The 19,477-nt window shown below is 39.3% G+C and overlaps 1 protein-coding gene across 3 annotated transcripts in view; it reads left to right on the plus strand.

Moving 5' to 3' along the window:
* Positions 1–19,477, plus strand: part of LOC132381142 (TBC1 domain family member 22B-like) — a 346,281-nt gene that overhangs the window by 186,463 nt on the left and 140,341 nt on the right. For all 3 annotated transcript variants that reach the window (XM_059950412.1, XM_059950414.1, XM_059950413.1), the window contains one exon: positions 1,356–1,470. In XM_059950412.1, coding sequence (XP_059806395.1) covers positions 1,356–1,470 — 115 coding nt within the window. The remainder of the gene's footprint in view (positions 1–1,355; positions 1,471–19,477) is intronic.

Raw genomic sequence — 19,477 nt, forward strand, 5'->3', positions numbered from 1 at the left:
AAAAAACCTTCCTCTAATATCTCCCTTGAACTTTCCTACCCCTTACCTTAAACCCATGTCCTCTTGTATTGAGCAGTTTACCATTCATTATGCTCACAGCATCTTAGTCATTCTGTAAGGATTGGAATTGCAATTAAGCATTTGGATATTTTATTGTAATGTTATATATATAGAAAGTGATGTGGACATAAAGATGGTATTAAAATGAGATAAGAGAAATACAAAAACAAAAAGTTTTAAAATCTTGACATCAGTTAATTTTTTAAAAAGTGCCTATTCTTGTTAAACTGTATTGCTAGTACTACAGAGGTAATTTGGCGACAGTTGTGGCTTATCAGTTGAAAATTCTTTGCACTGGAATGCGCAGGTTCGAATTGTTTGGTATTTTTATTTTAATAGATAGCTAATGAGTGATAACAGCAACTCCAAGCCCTTGTGCATTTTGGTGGTCTGTTTGTAGTAGGGTAACTTGGGCAACATTCAGATTTCTTAATGCTTATACCAAGCAAACTATTGTTCACCTTCTTTCAAAATAGTATTGTTTGTTAACCTTGCTATTATTTGCAGAGTATGTTCTGCTTTGCCATATTGCATTAATATGTTGGGCTTAGGATAGATCCTCTGAGACGTTGATGCCCAAGGACTTGAAGCTGCTCACCCTTTTCACTGCTGATCCCTAGATGAGTACTGATGTGTATTTTCCCCTTCCTGAAACCTACAGTCAATTCTTTGGTCTTACTGACATTGAGTGCAAGGTTGATATTATGACACCACTCAATAATATCACTCCTGTGTATGCTTCCTCATCAACCTCTGAGATTTTGACAATGATTGTTGTGGCATTGCTAAATTTATAGGTGATGTTTCAGCTGTGCCTAACCACATGGTGATGAATATTGATAGAAAAGAGCAGTGGGCTATGCATGCATCCTTGAGGTGTGCTTATGTTGATAACCTCCTTTACCTGCTTCATTTTAATAAACACCATTATGTATTTACTGCATTGGGAATCCTATGATCTATGTATGATATGACCATTGCATGTACTAAGTCCAAGATATTTCATTTTACACCAAAACCTCTGAAATGGTTGTGCACTGCAGTTTTTTCTTTACTATTGATTATTCTCGTAATATTTTACAATTTTATTGAAGGCAGGAATTTACTACGTATCTATTTTGCATATATTTACTTCAAATTTTGTCTTCTAAGTTAAAGGAGTGATCAATGTTCACTTGAAATCCAGTGATCCATGTAATATAACATGCTTAAATATATTGAAGTATGCTTTTGGAAGTTATTACTATAAAGTTGAGCAAGTTCATCTAAAATATGCATTATGTTTGTTTTTACAGATCTTTGAACGAATCCTCTTCATATGGGCCATTCGACATCCAGCAAGTGGTTATGTTCAAGGAATTAATGACCTAGTTACTCCTTTCTTTGTAGTATTCCTTTCAGAGCACGTGGGTATGTTTATATAATTCTTGAAGATTGATGACAGAATATAAGCCATGAATGTATCAAGTAAATGTACCTGAGATACTTGGTCACCTTGTTATTTAAGAAAACTAAAACAATAAGGTAAACGGCTAAAGGTTAGACCATGTTTGTTGTGTTACACAAATGGCATTGTCTCTCTCAACAAAACTCTTTTAAGGTACTAGAGAAAATGGAGAAAATTACAAAAACTAGACTGTGGGGATTTTAAAGATGCAATATTAATGAGGTTCGATCTCTTGAAAAACGAGTGCTGAAGTTTTTGAAAGATTTGCAGAGGTGTTCTGAACTTGAATCATGAATAAGACCGTCTTGCCAACAAAGAATTTGAAAGGAATTTCTTTATACAGATCATGTTTAAAGTGTATAACTTGCTTTCACATAAAACATTTGAGGCAGCTGCTTTTAACGGGAAACTGAAGAGTAAAGAGTGTGAGTCAGAGGTATTTTGAAGGTGTGCAATAAATGGAAACAGAAATGGTAATAGATCTTTTCAAGAAGGCAGGTACTGTATTCTCTTTCAGAAAAAAAACATCCCTTTCAGACTTAAATTGTTGCTTAAGTGTTTGACTACGATAAGCAGTATAGCTTAGAGGTTCCTTTTTTATTCGAAGAAGAAACATCCCTGTAAAATTTAATGAAAAGAAAAATTCTTAAGATATTTCTTTTTAAAAGGAAATAGCCATTTCCACAATTACTGACAATAATTCTTGTTTTGAAAGGCTTTGGGCTCAGGGGACAGATTGCCATTGATTGAATAGCTGTAAGAATTATATTTTTGGTTGTAAAAATCAACCTGTAGGGATTTCTGCTCTTACTGCTAAAAGCAGCAGGTTAGTATAGTGGTTAGCACAATGATTTACAGTACCTGTGACCTTGGTTCAATTCCCACCGCTGCATGTAAGGAGCTTGTATGTTCTCCCCATGACTGCGTGGGTTTCCTCCAGGTGCTTCAGTTTCCTCCAACAGTCCAAAGACATACCAGTTGGTGGGTTAATTGGTCATTGTAAATTGCCTTGTGATAATCTCAGCCATTAGACTGTATAAGGAGTCAATATATAGCCAGGGAAGTGATGACTCCTTTCTGTTAGACTGTTTGACGTAACTTATGCATGGTCCCTGTCATCTAAACCTCTGAAGCTTGTAGCTCCTCCATAGTTGTTATCTCTTGATGGCTTACCTCATTAGTCCCCTTTTTGCATGGTCACCCAGGTTTTGAGGACGGCCTGCTCTAGGCAGATTTACAGTTGTGCCACATTCTTTCCATTCATTGCTGATTGACTTAACTGTACTCCGAGGGATATTCAGTGGCTTGGAAATTTTCTTCTATCTGTCTCCTGACTTGTGCTTTTCAATAACCTTTTTGCAGAGTTGTTTGAAATGTTCTTTTGTCTCCAGTGTAGATTCTGTCAGGATACTGACTCAACAGCAGTTGGACCATCCAGATATAGGTGTATTTTTATTGTAACCAATTGAGCACCACGTCTGTTCAGTAGTGATCTCCATTTAACTAATTATGTGACTTCTAAAACCAATTGGTTGCACCAGTGATGATTTGGTGTGTCATATTAAGGGGGGGGGGGTGTGTGGATACTTATGTAATCAATTATTTTGTGTTATATTTGTAATTAATTTAGATCACTTTGAGGAGAGCTGTTTTCACTTTGACACAAAAGTCTTTTTTTCCTGTTGCTCATTGTAAAAAAAAGCCAAATTAAATCCACTGTGATTCAATGTTGTAGAACAATAAAACCTGAAAACTTCCACAGGGGTGAATACTTTTTATAGACACTGTACTTGCATCCATTAATCAAGACTTCAAGTACAAGAGTTGGAATGTCCTATTATAGTTGAACAAACTTTAATTAGGTATTAGTATATAATTTGTGTTATGTACAGTTCTGCTTACCATGCATTACATGAGGAAATTGGAGTGCTTCCGTAACAAGAAAAGATTGAAAAGCTTGGGTCTGTTTCCCCTGGAGGGGCAGAGGCAGAGAGGTGATTTGATGGAGGTTTATAAAATTAAAAGCTCTGGATAAGGTATTTAGCTAGTGTCTATTTCCCTCAGTAATTTGAGTGAAAGGAGGCTTTAAGAGAGTCTGAGGAAGAAAATCTATCACACAAATAGTAGTTGGTATCTGCTATGTGCTGCCAGAGAAGATTGTGAAGGCAAGAACATTAATGAAATTTAAAAATCATATCAAAAAATACTTGAGCATGATAGAACAATATGGAATTACTGCAAGCATATAGGATTAGAAAAGATATGCATGTGTATGGTGGGTTGATCGGCCTGTTTCTTTGTTGTACAATTCTGACTTTGTATTGTAAGAGATAAAGAATTTAAAAACTTCTTTCAGTGTAACAATCTTTATATTCAACACGCTAAAATAATGACAATGATTTGGCCTTCAGAAACCATAACAAGGATGTGTGTTTAACCTTGTGCTCTGCTTTATTAATACTCATGGCTGTGTGGCTCAAGCAGCATGTATAAATATGTATAACCTCTGTGTTGGCCAAATCTCAGATGGCGATGGGGTGGTGTACAGGAGCAAGATAGATCGGCTGGATAGTGGTGTCACAACAATCTCGCACTCGATGTTAACAAGACCAAGGATATCGGAAAAGGGAAGTCAGGAGAACGCATACCAGTCCTTGTTGTGGGGACAGTGGTGGAAAGGATGAGCAGCTTCAAGTTCCCATGAGTCAATATCTCAGAGTACCTATCCTGGACCAACACATCGGTGAAATCACAAAGAAAGCACATCAGTGACTATACTTCATTCGGATTTTAAGATCCTAGCAAATTTCTACAAATGTACAATGAAAGAACATTCTGATTAGTTGCATCATTGCCTGCATAATTTCCAATGTACAAGACTGAAAGTGGCTGCAGAAGATTATAGACTCAGCTAACTCCATCGTGGGCACAGCACCATCCCTTCACATCATTGAGGACATCTTTGAAAAGTGGTGCCTCAAGGAAACTGCATCCATTATTAAGGACACTGACCATCTGGGACATATCCATTGCCTCTATCAGGCAAGAAGTACAGGATCCTGAAGACACACTCGATGTTTTGGGAAAAGTTACTTCCCCTCTGCCATCAGATTTCTGAATGTTCCACGAAGTCTATTTTACTGTTCCTTTTTTGCATAATTTATTTATGCCTTGCACATTACTGCTGCCACAAACAACAAATGTTAGTAATAATAAACTGATTTTGATCTGAAAGAAAGGTGCTACTGTAGGAAACCTCATATGGGTTCTTGTCAGAAACAACTCAATTGCTGTCATCGCAGTAAACAGATGTTTCTGTAGTTGCTGGAGCCAACTTCAAATGTGAAGTGTAATATAAAGAAAGGAGCTTTCTGGAAGTGAAACAAAATGAATAGTAACATGAAGAGCCACTTCTATGACAAGAGAACGAAAGAGAATTGTTTATTCTCGTTGCTCCTATAGACAGCACGGAGCAACAAATCTTGAATTCTCATTGGGCTTGTAATAAGTTGCAGGTTTTGTTTAGTGTAGTTGTTACAAGGGAAGATGAAAAATCTTGAGGCTTTATTGAACAAACTGTGGAATACTTGTTCAGCCCCAGTTGAGAAGGTCATTTATCTGTCTTATGTCACCGGGCTTGTAGGTGTTATTTTCAAGCATATTTGGTACTCAGATTTGTTGATGTAAAGGGCAAAACTTATCAATTGTATTCTGTGTTCTTATCACACAGGGAAGGAGATTTGAATTAATTTCTACTTTGTTTCACTGGGGGCCATTTTTTTAGAGGCAAGTAGAGAAAGGCAAATTGGAACTGATTGTTATTTTAATGTGAAAACTAAAATGGGTAAATTAAATCCAGGCTTCATTAAAACATGACATTTATTTTTATTGTCAAAATGACCACAGAAAATTCAGCTGTAGTTAATTGTAAAATTTATTTGTCAGAATGTTCTGATGTTTCTGACACTTGCACAGTAAACACCAACAAAGCTTGGTATAGAAATAGATAAACACTTTTATCCCTTACTCTTTTTTCAAAATCATTTATTAAAAAGCTGGAATGAAGATGTTCCCCGGCCTCCCCATATGGCATTCTTTCATATTTAACTTTTTTTGTGACCTTTGCTTGCATTGTTCACAAACTTCTCCAATGACCTATAGAGGGTGCCACTGCATTTCTATTTTTCATTGCAGCAACATCTAATGCAAAACAGTGGATGTGTTGGAACCATATGTTTGCAGCCACAGAAAATTCTGGCCTAATGTCTTGATTGTAAGTGAATGTGTGCTAGCATGTAGATAGCATAATCATTGCTTAATGCCTTATCAACTGATGAGCACTAAAGAACAAAACAAAAGTACTGTATAATATTCACCAAGGGACAATGCAATAGCAGAAATTCAATAATATCTGAGATGGGAATGGATTTTTCTTTGTTGCTGTTGGAACTATCTGGAAGGTTTCCAATCTAGCAGCTGCTTCATGATCTTTGCAGATGTTGTACACCTGCCAATGACTTTCTGGTTTTTAGGTTTAAAGTGATGATAGCAGCATTAGATTGAGAATAACAAAGATTTTCTGTAGATAATTCCCAAAAAAAATTAGAGCTGTCATTCACAACGTTACGTTCTTAAGCATTTGATAATCTACAGTCTGATCTACAAATCTAACTCACTATGCTGCAATTCCAGTCTTTGACTTGGGTCTTCCTGGATTATTAATGTTCAGTATTATTCTTCTTCAAAAGTACCTGAAGGATCTTAATATTCAAATACACTTGGGGTTCATGAAATCTTATGATGCTTAACTTCTAAACAAGAAACAAGTAAAAATGTCTTGGAATAACATGTAGTTCTGTCCAATGTTTATTTATTACTTTATAGGATTTATAGGATTATTATTTTTATAGGATTATTCATTACTTTATAGGATTAGTACTGTAATCAAATGCAGTACTTTTCTTGTCTTGTGGCTATCAGCATTGAGGTGGAAGGAATAAAGGTATTTTCTAAATGAGGAGAAAATTGAAAAATAAGAGGCACAAAGAGACATGAAATCCTTATGCAGGATTTTCCCCTGGTTAGCTTGCAGATTATGTTGGTGGTAAAGAAGGCAAATGCAATGCATTTCGGGAACACTAGAATATAAAATTAATGATGAGGCTTCAAAGGCATTGGTCAGTGATTGGAGTATTGTGAGCAGAATACTAGGTAAGTTTAGGAATAGAGCACACAGCCTCAGTATAGAGGGATGTCCATTTAGAATAGAGATGAATTTCTTTAGAGGGTGGCGAATCTGTGGAATTTATTGCCATGGACAGTGAGAAGGCAGAAGAATGGGGTTGAGAGGGGTAATAAATTAGCCATGACTCAAAGGGCTGAATGACCTAATTCTACTCTTATGGCTTATGTTCTTGCAGAAGAACAAGCAAATAACTTGCAGCACCAAAAATAAAAACAATATTTCTCATTTACATTGTTTGCATTGTTGAAGACTGACCTACCTTGAATGACCTTCCCAAATTTATTCATGCAACTAAAATATTGAAATGAAATCAGATGAAATCATTTTTTCAAGAATATTCTACCAGGTCAACATTTCAGATTGAGGCAGTAAGCAACACATTGGGAGCCATGTTAGGTACCTGCTGTGAGTGCTTGAAAATATACTGCAGTGAGAAACTTGAGCATTAAAACTAATTTGACTTCCCGACAGCACAGTCCTGCCACAAAAGTACAGTCGTGAAAAATCCTTGGCACTTTTTAAAAAATAGAATCACAAGGCATTCTATAAATACATCAGGAGCAAGAGGATAATCAGGGAGACAGTGGGACCACCCAAGAATAAAGGGGGGAACATTCGCTTGGATGTGAAGGATATGGGTGAGGTTCTTAGTGAGTACAGGTTTCCCCCACTATTCGAAGGTAGAGCATTTCTATGAAACGGTGCGTAAGCTGGAATGTCGTAAATTGAAGAAGCAATTACCATTTACTTATATGGGAAAAATTAGTGAGTGTTTGCAGACCCAAAAAATAATCGACCAAATCATGCCAAATAACACATAAAGCCTAAAATAACAGTAACATATAGTAAGAGCAGGAATGATCTGATAAATACACAGCCTATATAATGTAGGAATACTTTTCTACAATCACTGTAGCACTGTCCACCGCAGTGAAAATCTCACGCAAGCGCTCTTGGCAGCGCTCGCGGCAAAAGCACAAGGCACAAGCGCTCCCGGCAGAAATACAGGGCAAAGCGCTCCCAGCAGAAACACTCTGTCCAGTAACCTTTAAGCTCTGAAGCTACCAAATAACACACAAAAATACACAGCCTATATAAAGTAGAAATAATGTACGCCCAGTGTAGTTTCACTTACCAGAATCGGGAAAAGAGCAAGCACACTGATGATGGTGTGTTAGACTGAGTCGTCGGAGGTTGGGGTGGTGGGAGATAGAGATGTCATCTCATCATCATCTGTTTCCATCAGGGCGGGCAGGCAGGTCACCTTCTTCTATGTCTGCCTGTCGAAGTTCGTCGTCTGCTGTGGCTGATGTGGAAAGCTTGAAAAATGACAGTATGCTTGACTGCTTAGCCTCGCGCATTTTCCTATCATATAGTTCTTTGTAAGCACTCAAATCATCCTGCAAATATGCCCTAAACCTACATATCCTTTCAAAATTAAAGTCATACTTTTCTGCAATCATTGCAGCGTTGTCAATTGCCGCAAAAATCTCACGCAATTGCTTCTCGTTCAGTTCCTGGACGACTTCACTTTTGGGCTGTTTGCTCCTGCATTCGGTTTCAATTGTTATCCTTTCCTCTTCATCAGCTCTTCATTTCTCAGTTCTTGGTCATGGGATACCAGAACCTCTTCAACATCATCTTCGTCAACTTCCACAAACCCTTAGCCAAACTATGTCCTTACTTTGTTCACCACGATTGAAATGCTTAATTATGTCTAGTTTTACACTGTGTAACACCCTTACGCGCTCTTTTAGGGTTTTCTGATACCTTAGAACTCATCTTGTTAATGGATGCACAAAATAAATTGACATAAAGCACAGATGCTCACAGGCATGTGTTTAAGCAATGCCGGCTAGAATGCAGTTCCAGAGGAGGAGCTTGGCTGCTCGGCGTGCGCGCTGCCTTTTTTCGTAACAGTGAAAACACCTTCTATTAGCGAAAACAGGTAACTAATGTAGGTCTTTCGTAACAGCGAGTTGACGTAAAGCGAACGTTCGAAAAACGGGACACCTATACTTCACATCAATATTTACCAAGTAGAGGAATGTATAGGGATAGGGAGATCATTGCTGAGAATATTAATACACTAGGGTATTTTGAAGTTAAGGAGAATGTATTGTTTGGTCTCTGAAAGAGCATTAAGGTGAATAAATCCTCAGGGCATGATGGAATATACTCCAGATTATTAAGAGAGGAAAATGAAGATATTGCTGGGGTCTTAACTAATATCTTTATGCCCTCTCTGGTCACAGGTGAGGTCCCAGAGGACTGGTGAGTAGCTAATGTTGTTCCACTGTTCAAGAAGGAAACCAGGGATAATCCTGGAAATTATAGACCAGTGAGTCTCTTGTTAGCTGTAGGGAAGTTACTGGAGAGAATTTCTAGGGATAGAAGTTACGAGCATTTGGAAAACCATGGCCTAACTTGGGAGAGCCAGCAGAGTTTTGTGCGGGGCAAGTCGTGCCTTACTAACTAGATTGAGTTTTTTGATGAGGTGATGAGGGTGGTTGATGAAGGTGGAGCTGTGGCTATTGCCTACATGGATTTTCATAAAACATTGGCAAGGTCTCTCAAGGGATGCTCACCCAGATGATTAGGATGCATGGGACCCATTGGCTTTTTGGGTTCGCAACTGCTTGCCCATAGATGACAGAGGTTGGTAGTGAAGGGACTTACTTTAGCTAAGGGTTCCCAACCTTTTTTTATGCACGAACCAATACCATTAAGCAAGGAGTCCATGGACCCCAGGTTGTGAACCCCTGTTTTAGCTAGAGGTCTATGATTAGTGATGTTCTGCAGGGATCTGTACTGGGACCTTTTCTGTCTGTGATGTATATAAATAACCTGAATGAAAATGCATGTGTGTGGGTTAAGTTTTGTAGACAATATGATGATTGATTGTGTTGTGGATAGCATAGATGTCTGGCAAGGAATACAATGGGATATAGATCATTTGCAGGTATGTGTGGAGAAATGTCAGATGGAGTTTAATCTGGCCATGTGTGAAATGTTACATCTTGGTAGGTCAAATGTAAAGAGACAGTATACTGTTAAAGGCAAGATCCTTAACATTGCTGATGAACAGAAGGATCTTTGGGTCCATGTTCATAGCTCCCTGAAAGTAGCTACACAAGTTGATATGGCGGTTAATAAGGCATATGGCGGGCTTGCCCTTAGTTGAGATATGGAGTTCACAAATCAGGAATTTATGCCGCAGCTTTATAAAATTCTATTTAGGCCGCACCTGGAGTATTGCATACATTTCTGGTCACCTCAGGATAGGAAGGATGTCAAGACTTCAGAGAGGGTGCAGAGCAGGTTTACAGGATGCTTCTTGGATTAGAGGGCACGTGCTATAATGAGAGGTTGGACAAACTTGGGTTGCTTCCTCTGGAGTGGAGGAGGCTAAGAGGAGATCTGATAGAGGTTTATAAGATTGAGAAGTGATAGATGGAATAGATGGACAGTACCTTTCTCCCAGGGTTGAAATGTCTAATACCAGAGGGTATGCATTTAAGGTGAGAGGAACACTTTCAAAGGAGATGTTAGAGGCAAGTTTTTTTTTACACAGAGTGGTGGGTGCCTGCAGTGCACTACCTGGAGATTGTAAGAGAGGCAGATAGATATACTAGGAACTTTTAAGAGGCGTTTAGATAGACACATGAATGCAAGGAAAATGAAGGGCCATGGACATCGTGTAGACATAAAGGATTAGTTTAGTTGGCTATTTGATTACTAATTTATTTGGTTTGGCACAATATTTTGGGCTGAAGGGCCTGATCCTAAGCTGTATTGTTCTATGTAATTCCTCTTCAATAAGGGAATATCTTTCAATTTTTCTAAAGGTTTCTCAGGCCTTCATAGCTTCCCTTTCCATTACCAAAGTGGCGTCTCTAAATTTGTGCACTGCTTTGCCAAGTTTGAGTTACTTCAATCATGTTTCTGTTTTGAACACAGAAATATCTCAGTCTAAAATCTCACATAATTTCCTTTATGACTGTATCTGTAACTAGAGTGTATTTTTCAACGAATCTTCGACATGGTGACAGCAGCATCCCTCTCCAAGTGCGAGCTTTTATTGTTGTGTATCATTTGAATGGCAGAGCAAATGACCTGCTTCTAGGCAACTATCCATCTGTGCCACTGTGCAGCAGACTGAGATGGTACAGAACGAGAAGCTAGACTGACTTGCCTTAGTCTCAGGAAACAGTTCGCTGATTCTGGATAGTTTGGCAGAAGTGAGTGCAGATATGATGTGTGCTGCATTAAAATAGGTTAGTTTTTCATATTTATTGAGAATAAATTTTTAAAAATCCTATTGCTTATGTAATAAGGAGAGATGTTGTGTACTCATATTATTTAATATTTATTTGCATATTTATTTAATTCCAATTAACCTTAACCTAATCACAGGACAATTTACAATGACCAGTTGACCTACTCTGTATGTATTTAAGCTATGGGAGGTATCTGAAGGACCCAGAGAAAACCCATGGATTCCACGGAGTGGATGTAGCGTTTCTTTAGAGAATGGTGCCAGAATGTAGTGAATACACTTCTGGCAAAAACAACTAGACTCTATAGTGTCATGCTAGTTATTATTTTTAAGTTTTATTGCACTAATTCTGAAATTGGACCTGATGTTTTAGAGTGCAATTAGGTGAGCACCTAATAATGTTACTCATTGCATGCCCACCACATGATTTTGCCTGTAGAGGCATATATTGAAAGACACTTTTCGATGCTCTGATCAACAATCTCATTCAAACTAGAGCTCATTGTACTAGTTTGTTGCTTTTCCTTCCATTTGAAGATGAGATCTTCTGAGATTGGTAGACCTGATTGCAGGATCATCAGATACCTTTCAGCTTTTGCATAAGGTACCCAAACAGTGAGTGTTGTCCTTGTCATTTTTCTATTAGGTACTCATTCTGTTGGTGCCACACATTTCAGGAAGGGTTAGGCTATAGCTGGCTATTCAAGATGCTTGGGGACCTTGGGGGCAAAGAGGTTAAAAACATACAGTACTCATCAGCAATAAACAGATTTTCAGAATCTATAGCAGTAGCTCATTCTAACTCAACTGACCTTATGTACAATGTGTTTGCAAGCTCAGGTGTTGGAAATTCATCATCACCACTCGAAGGTCTTTGGCTGTGCTCTTCTGGCAGGACTGTGCTGTCAGGAGGTCAAATTAATTTTAATGCTCAGGTTTCTCACTGTCGTATCTTTTCAAGCACCCACAGCAGATGTCTAACATGGCTCCCAATTTGTTGCCTACCGCTTCAATGTGAAATGTTGCTCAGATAGTATAGTCTTGAAATAATGATTTCATCTGATTTTATTTCAATATTTTGGTTGCGTGAGTAAATTTGGGAAGGTCCTTCAAGGTCATTCTTCTTGAAACTGTGGTGGTTGCCATTGATTTAAAGCATTTCAAGCATTTAAGGTTACATGAATTAGATGGAGAGGAACTCTTCCAATTGTTGAGGCAGGGATCAGAAGAGGAATGTAATTGGCAAAAGGACCAATAGTAACATAAGGAAAAAAGTTTCTTTTTGCACAGCAGTAATGAAGTTCTGCCAGGCATGTCAGTGGCGGCTAATGCAACTTTGAAATGTATGGGAGAGCTGGATTGTTATCTGAAAGGAAAGAAAAATTTGCAGTGCTGTAAGTAGAATCCAGCAAAAAGTATAAGTGAAGTCCTCCATATTTCCTGTCACAAATGGATATGGCAATGCACAAGCCAAGACATAACTTGCCCATATTAGCCATTGTGTGAAACCATCCCAGTCTCCAGGCCTCTGTAAGCTGCCCCTACCCAGTCAGGCCCTGTAGCAGATTTCTAAGCTTGGTGCAAACCACAGCTTGTTGTGGCCCGTTATATCTCTGAGAAGAATTTCCTTACGGATGTATTTTTTCTGATCACTCCTCATGCCAGTCCCTGAGGTTGAGTTGTGGGTTCAGATGTAGTGACATACTGTTATCTTAATCACTGTTGTCCCCAAAATCTTGACTCAACACTAGTTTTCTGCTCCAGATGGTCTTTGAGTAGAAGGAATAAGAGAGTTGCCTTACTAACCTGCCTTATTGAGTGTCTCTAACTTTAGGTCAAGTAATAAACTACGGAGTGGTCAAAATGAAACATCCTTTGCAAACAAACCCAGCAGATTCCTTCTCGCTTTTGCTTGTGTGGTGGCTTAGACCAGTGCGATTCTTCAGCCTGTAAAGGGCAAGATGGTGAGATGCTGAACTTAAAAGAACACCTCTCTCATGTGGTGGCATCTCTTATGTTCTTTGCTTCTTTATCTCAAAAGTAGGATGTTGGCAAACTGTTTTGACTGGTCCTGACTGAGGGTCTTGACATAAAATGTCAACTGTCCATAGATTCTGCCTGACCTGCTAAATTCTTTGGCGTTGTGTGTTGTCCAGATTTCTAGCATCCAGTAATTTCTTGTCTGTGTAGCTATCTTATCATTCTGCTTTTGGAGATTTGACTTCTTTGTGGGGTAAAACTTCAATGTTTATGTGTAGATAAGAGATGTGGATATATTTACAGGTTCTGTGGTTATGATGAACTATGTAGGTTTTTTTGTGTGATGGAGAAATATTTTAGTTTGTGGCTTATCGCAGCTTGTGTGGTGTTTCTTTCATTGTCACCCATGGGTAATAGTTCATTGCACCAACCCTTTATATAGCTTAATTCATTATGACAGCTTGTTTCAAACCTGTCTCAATCACTGGTGCAGCTTGCTTCCTTTTTGCCTGTGAATTCTTATGCATTTAGTGTATATTGGCCAGCATAAAGAAGCTTGAGGTGAAACAGAGGAAATGTCCTTTTCAGAATAAAATGCTGATAACCTGGCATATAATTTAGTAGGGATGACATAATTTCATTCACAGTTCTGCTTCAATTTCTCTGAATGTTAAGAATTCCCTAAGTCATTACTACTATGTTACAATTTTTAGTGTTTTTTTATTTTGATTTTCTCATTTTATTGTGTTTTTTTCCTAAACACTATCAATGGTTATCTTGAGATGAACTTGAGTAAGGGAGTTTGTTCCTGCCTGTCCTGAGGCACTTCCCTATTTTTTCTTTCTGCGTATCAATGTGAAACTCTTGAAATGTTGTGATTTGGTTGTTGGACGGTTATGACTTCAATTTAATCTAAATTGATTGCCAGATATGTTGGTACGCAGCTCAGAGAATGCAATATTGTTGAAGCAGCCATTCAGTTTTGCTGTTAAACTGGCACCACATAGTTCTAATAGATCCCAGAGGAGAAAAAGAAGTTTTTCAGAAAGAAAATTTGTATTCTGGCAAAACACTTCCCCTTGGTCCGTAGTACTTTGAATATATTGTTTTAGAAATTCAGCAGTAACTATTAGGGGCATGTTCTTGCTACATTTACTAATGATTTATGTTTTAAGTATTGAGTAGTACTGAAAGGCTTTGATATTGCCTTCCTTTTGCATAATGTGTCATTAAAGAGTTGTCAAAACATCAAATGATTACTGGTGAGGGTGGGGGGGGGCAGATTCATTGGGATAGTGTCTTGGAATTAAGTCATCATGTTACCAGGTTATGGGCTATGTCTTGTGGAATGATTGGGTTTGTGATTCTGAACTAATGCTTGCAGATTTAGATCATGTGTTGTGGTTTGGGGTTGTAAATTAGTGTGAGTTGTGGCTGAAGTGTTGTGAAGGGTAGCTTTTTATGTCTTTTTTTTACAATCACAAGACAATGCTGTGGATATTAAGACCATGAAGTACTGCAAGTCTACCCTATTAGTGAGTTGCTCGATAGCAGTGGAGCTGGACCATTGTTGTTTTGTTTTGCATGGAATTGCTGCTTACCATTGTGCCAAGATGGTGTGTGGTCCTAATAATGTTGTGAGTGATTGCCTTGAACATGTTTTTTTTTTGTTGTGAATGCAAGACCCTATTGGACATTGGTTAACATAGAATGCTCCAAGTCTGGTTCACTGGTTCATTGGTAAGACCAACAGTGGGGAAGATGTGTTGATCCTCATGCCACAAGGTCATCTGTTGCAGCCGCCTGGGGAAGAAGGCATCTGAAGTGGCCTTTTTGGTGTGCTGAAATCCGTTTTGGATTGGGTGCTGGTCCCTCCCATTGGTGCTCCCATGTGCTGTCTGCTTTGGTGCTGCCCTGCTGTGCTCACTTGATGGAAGGACAAGTTGGACCAGGACAACATCCCATACATGTCCAATCTACAGGCCATGCTGCGCAGGGACGGTCTTTTTTTTGTCTGACTGTACGCTTCTGCCTTTGTTACCATATGTGCCACAACACGTGTGTTGTTGGTAATGTGGTTTGCACCTTGGCCCCAGAGGAATGCTGTTTTGTTTGGCTATATTCATGTATGCTTAAATGATAATTAAACTTGATGGATAGGTGCTTAGTGGTTGAGAAGTGTGTGGGTGATTTGTGATCACTGAGTTTGTGAACTGAAGCTGTAAACAAGTTAGAAATAAATTAAATTAAAAGGTGTGTACCTGACTAGCTATCCCAATGTCAGCCTGCAGCCTGCTCAGAGACCCTATTTTTACTTGCAAGTACTGTGAAGAGTACTACTGTTGTTTACAATCTTCAAAACTACTGCAGCATTTTGCAGAAGTCTTAAGCACCCTTGCTATATCTGTGCCCAAGACATTTGCACAATACTGTACTTCAAATCAGATCAAATTCAAGTTTAATTATCTGTCATTCACCATGCATGAATACAGCCAAATGAAACAGCATTCCTCTGCGAACATAGACAGCACATTTAAAATACCAAGCAAAAAAAAAAATAGTCACACAAGAAAACATACATAGCCTGAGTTTCTTAGCAACATGTCCCACAAATTGATGCTGCAGTTCCTAGCAGTGTGCAGACACACACAATCCAGCCTGTCATTCCACCAATACTGGACAGCAACATCAGTGGATGAGGCCAGCTTCCAACTGAGCATGGATGCCATGCTACACCGCTTCCGGCATCTTCTCTCCTGGACTGCAGCAGCAGGCAAGCCCGTGGCTTGAGGCTTATTCCTCGCTACAACCGAGGTCGTGCAGATGCCCCCGTGTCTGTCATGCCACCAAGCAAGGGAAACAGGCTTGAGGCATCTTGCATTATTGTCTAACAGAATCTTGTGACTGCAAGAAAAACATCCAAGAGAATTACCCAAGTCGCCTTCGCACACCAACTCTGATGCCTTCCTGTAGCAGGCAGTGACATGGTCTGTATCCATTCCAGTACCTCTGCCAATGAGCAGCTTACTGTTGAGGTAGATCTGCAGTACCCAAAGTTCTTGGAATCTAACATTGTCTTGCTATTGTAAAAAAATACATTAAACACGGGAAAAAAACACTTTTGGTTGACCTCCGAGTGGCCAATGCATCAGAATACACCTCTATCTTACTGAAAGTCTGATTTCAGGTTAAGATTTATTTACCACATGTACATCTAAACATACAGTGAAATGCGTCATTTGCTTTAACAAACAACACAGCCATTGATGTGCAGGTGGCAGCCTGCGCCACTACTCATTATGGTGCCACATATAGAAGCATACCCACAATGTTCAGCAGAATAGCACATGCAACAACAGCAACAAAACAAGACTGCAACTGCAAAGCCTGCTCCTTTCCCACCCTTCCCTCTATCCACGGCTCCTTCGCACACACTGGTCTCTGATCCAAGGGCAGGCTGTTTCTGGGCCTCCAGTCCTTGCCCCTGGATTCTCAGGCTCGCAGACATCAGTCTTCCAACTTTGGGCTTCACCCCAGGACGTAACAATTATTGTTTTGATGTTTTGTGCATCGACTCTCAGACTTGCAGGAACCTCCTACCCTGGTGACTTGGGGTCTTCTGACTTCTTTGAGCCTTGTAACTCCAGTCTTCTGGCTTCCATCTCTCTCTCTCTCTCTCTGGACCGACCTCCAGACTTCCACTGATTTCTGGATATTGACCCCAGGGTTCGTGGACCCCAGGGTCAATCATGGGTTTAGCCTCAACATCTACACTCTCACGGACCTTGTTTGACTCTTGGGCTTTGACTTTCAAATTTATACAGACCTAGAATTTTGGTGGCCTTGAGGGATGTACTTTTCTCCATAGATGCTGCCTGGCCTGCTGAGATCCTCAGCATTTTCTATGTGTTGCTTGGATTTCCAGCATCTGCAGATTTTCTCATTTTTGGAAGATACGGTTACTGGCTCTCCTGACTCCCACCTGTCCCCAGGACTTACCTCACTTCTCCAGTACTGATGAAGGGCCTTTTCTGTTATGGTTGCTTGACCTACTGAATGTATCCACTGTTCTGATTTTGAAATTTTATAGATCCAAAAGCTGCAAGATTGACCTTTGTATTTGATCTGTTTGTTTACTGCAAGCTGGTACAAACTGTAATGTATATTGCCCTCCGTCAAAAAATCTTACATTAATCATATGGTACTGGCAAGATATTAAATAATGAAAAGATAGTTTAAAGTTACCTTTGCAAGTGATAATTTAAAAAAATAACTGTAGACCATTTAAAATGAAAACAGGCTAGACTTGCAGTGATTTATTTTTCAAACTTTAAACTATGTTGGTTTCATGACTTAAAACAGTAGTTTCTTCATAGTTTGGGTCATTTGCTTAATTGAAAATGAGTTGGTGGTTTTAAATTATCATTAGATGGCAAGGTGATCAGGGAATTCTAATTTTGTGTGTGCAAATGGATTTTGATCCCCAAAAATATTATGAGGAGGATCCATATGTGAACATTAAAATGCTTGAGATTGCTTTTGCAAATTTATTTGCACTTTTGATGAGATCTCAAGTATCTTGACCTTTTCAGGATTAGTAACAAGACCTTACTCAAAATTTCAGCTGTTTTAGACATTGAGTACATCACATTTTTATTCTAATGTCAGACATTTGTGTGAGGTTAATTACTTAATTAAAATAAAGTATTAATAAGGTACTTGAGTAGGTCTAAAATCTGGTGAGAGGATCCGCTTTTGACTACAGATCCTATCGATTAGTGGTGTTTTACAACTATCAATTGTTCACCTAGAATGTGCAGTGTAGAAAAAGGAGCATTGCTTGAGTCATTCAATCGATTCTGTTTTGCTAATCTTAGCCATGCTTTTGTGATCATTAGAGAAAATGAAATTTTGTGCATATTCCTGCATCATTTCATTGGAACATAATGGAGTATATTTTTCCTGAAGATAATTCAAGTACTGTGAACATCATTGATTTGAGGTTTTCTGTATTTACTGAGCGAACTGAAGGTAAAGAAAGTAAATAGAATTGTGGAATTTGTAAGAGTTTAGTAGTTTATAACTAAAGTTCCAGTTTTTGTTCTTAAGCCTTTTGAGTTGCAATGGAGCTCCTGCTACTATTTGGTTACAGATTGCATAGCATTGGTATGCACAAAGTGTGCATGTTATTAGGTATCCTTTGTACATAAAAATGTGGCAACTTAAAGCTGATTTATACTTGTGCATATGGACTACGCCATAGCCCTGATATTCACTTCTGCATAGGCCCTACGCCGCAATGAGCATGCGTTGGTGTGCGCCAAAATGCTAGTTGGCAGTGGGGTTTCTGTGCCACTGTGTTGAGTTTCTTCATGAGAGGTTCAATATGATGACTCATTCGGCTGAGGGGTTGATAGACTGGACATACGGAGAAGGTAGTTACACCCAAGGTGCAGGGCATAGGTAATTAGGTGACCAGGAGGGGGAAAGGAGATAGGCAGCCAGTGCAGAGTACCCCTGTTCTGTTCCTCTCAACAACAGGTTTGGATACTGATGCGAGGGGGTGGGGGATAACCTGGCAGAAGAAGGCCACACAAGTCAGTTCTGTCACATTGAGTCTGGCTTTGCAACTCAGAAGGGAAAGGGGAAAAAGAGGCAAGGGAAAAGAGTGATAGGGGATTTGTTGGTATGAGAAACGGAGAGGAGGTTCGATGGATGAAAATGGGATTGCTGGATGTAAGCTGCTTCCTGGGTGCCAGGGTCAATGTCATCTTGGATAGAGTCCACAGCATTGTCAAGTGGGACGGTAAGCAGCTGGAAGTCGTGGGCTATGTCAGTACCAATGGCATGGATAGGAGGGGTGACAAAGTCCTACTAAGTGTGTTCAGGGAGTTAGATAGTAAGTTAAAGGACAGGACCTCCAGGGTTGTGATTTTAGGGTTGTTCTCTGTGCCATGTGCTCGTGAGGACAGAAAGTGGAATAGCATACAGTTTTAGATGTGGCTAAGGAGATGCTACAGGAAGGAGGACTTTAGATTTTTGGATCATTTGGCTCTCTTCCAGTAAAGGTGCAAGCTGTACAGAAGTGGCATTTGCACCCTAACTAGAGGGGGCTAATATCCTAGTGGGAAGATTTACTTATGCTTCACAGGGCCAGGTTTAAACTAGAGTTGCAGGAGGCTAGGACCAGAGCACCAGAACAGATAGTGAAGTGGTTGTGGAGAAGGGTGTTAAGCTGTATACAAGGTCAGAATCAAAAGGCTGAGCATGTGGGATGAATGTTCTGAGCTTTGTATATTTCAATGCAATGAGTATTGTAGGTAAGACAGATGGGCTTGGGGCATGGAACAGTATGTGGAATTATGACATTGTAGCCATTAATGAGAAATAAGAGAAAATATGCAGATGCTGGAAATTCAAGCAATGCACACAAAATACTGGAGGAACTCAGCAGTCCAGGCAGCAT

Source organism: Hypanus sabinus, chromosome 25, assembly GCF_030144855.1.
Source record: "Hypanus sabinus isolate sHypSab1 chromosome 25, sHypSab1.hap1, whole genome shotgun sequence".
Classification (NCBI taxonomy): Eukaryota; Metazoa; Chordata; class Chondrichthyes; order Myliobatiformes; family Dasyatidae; genus Hypanus; species Hypanus sabinus.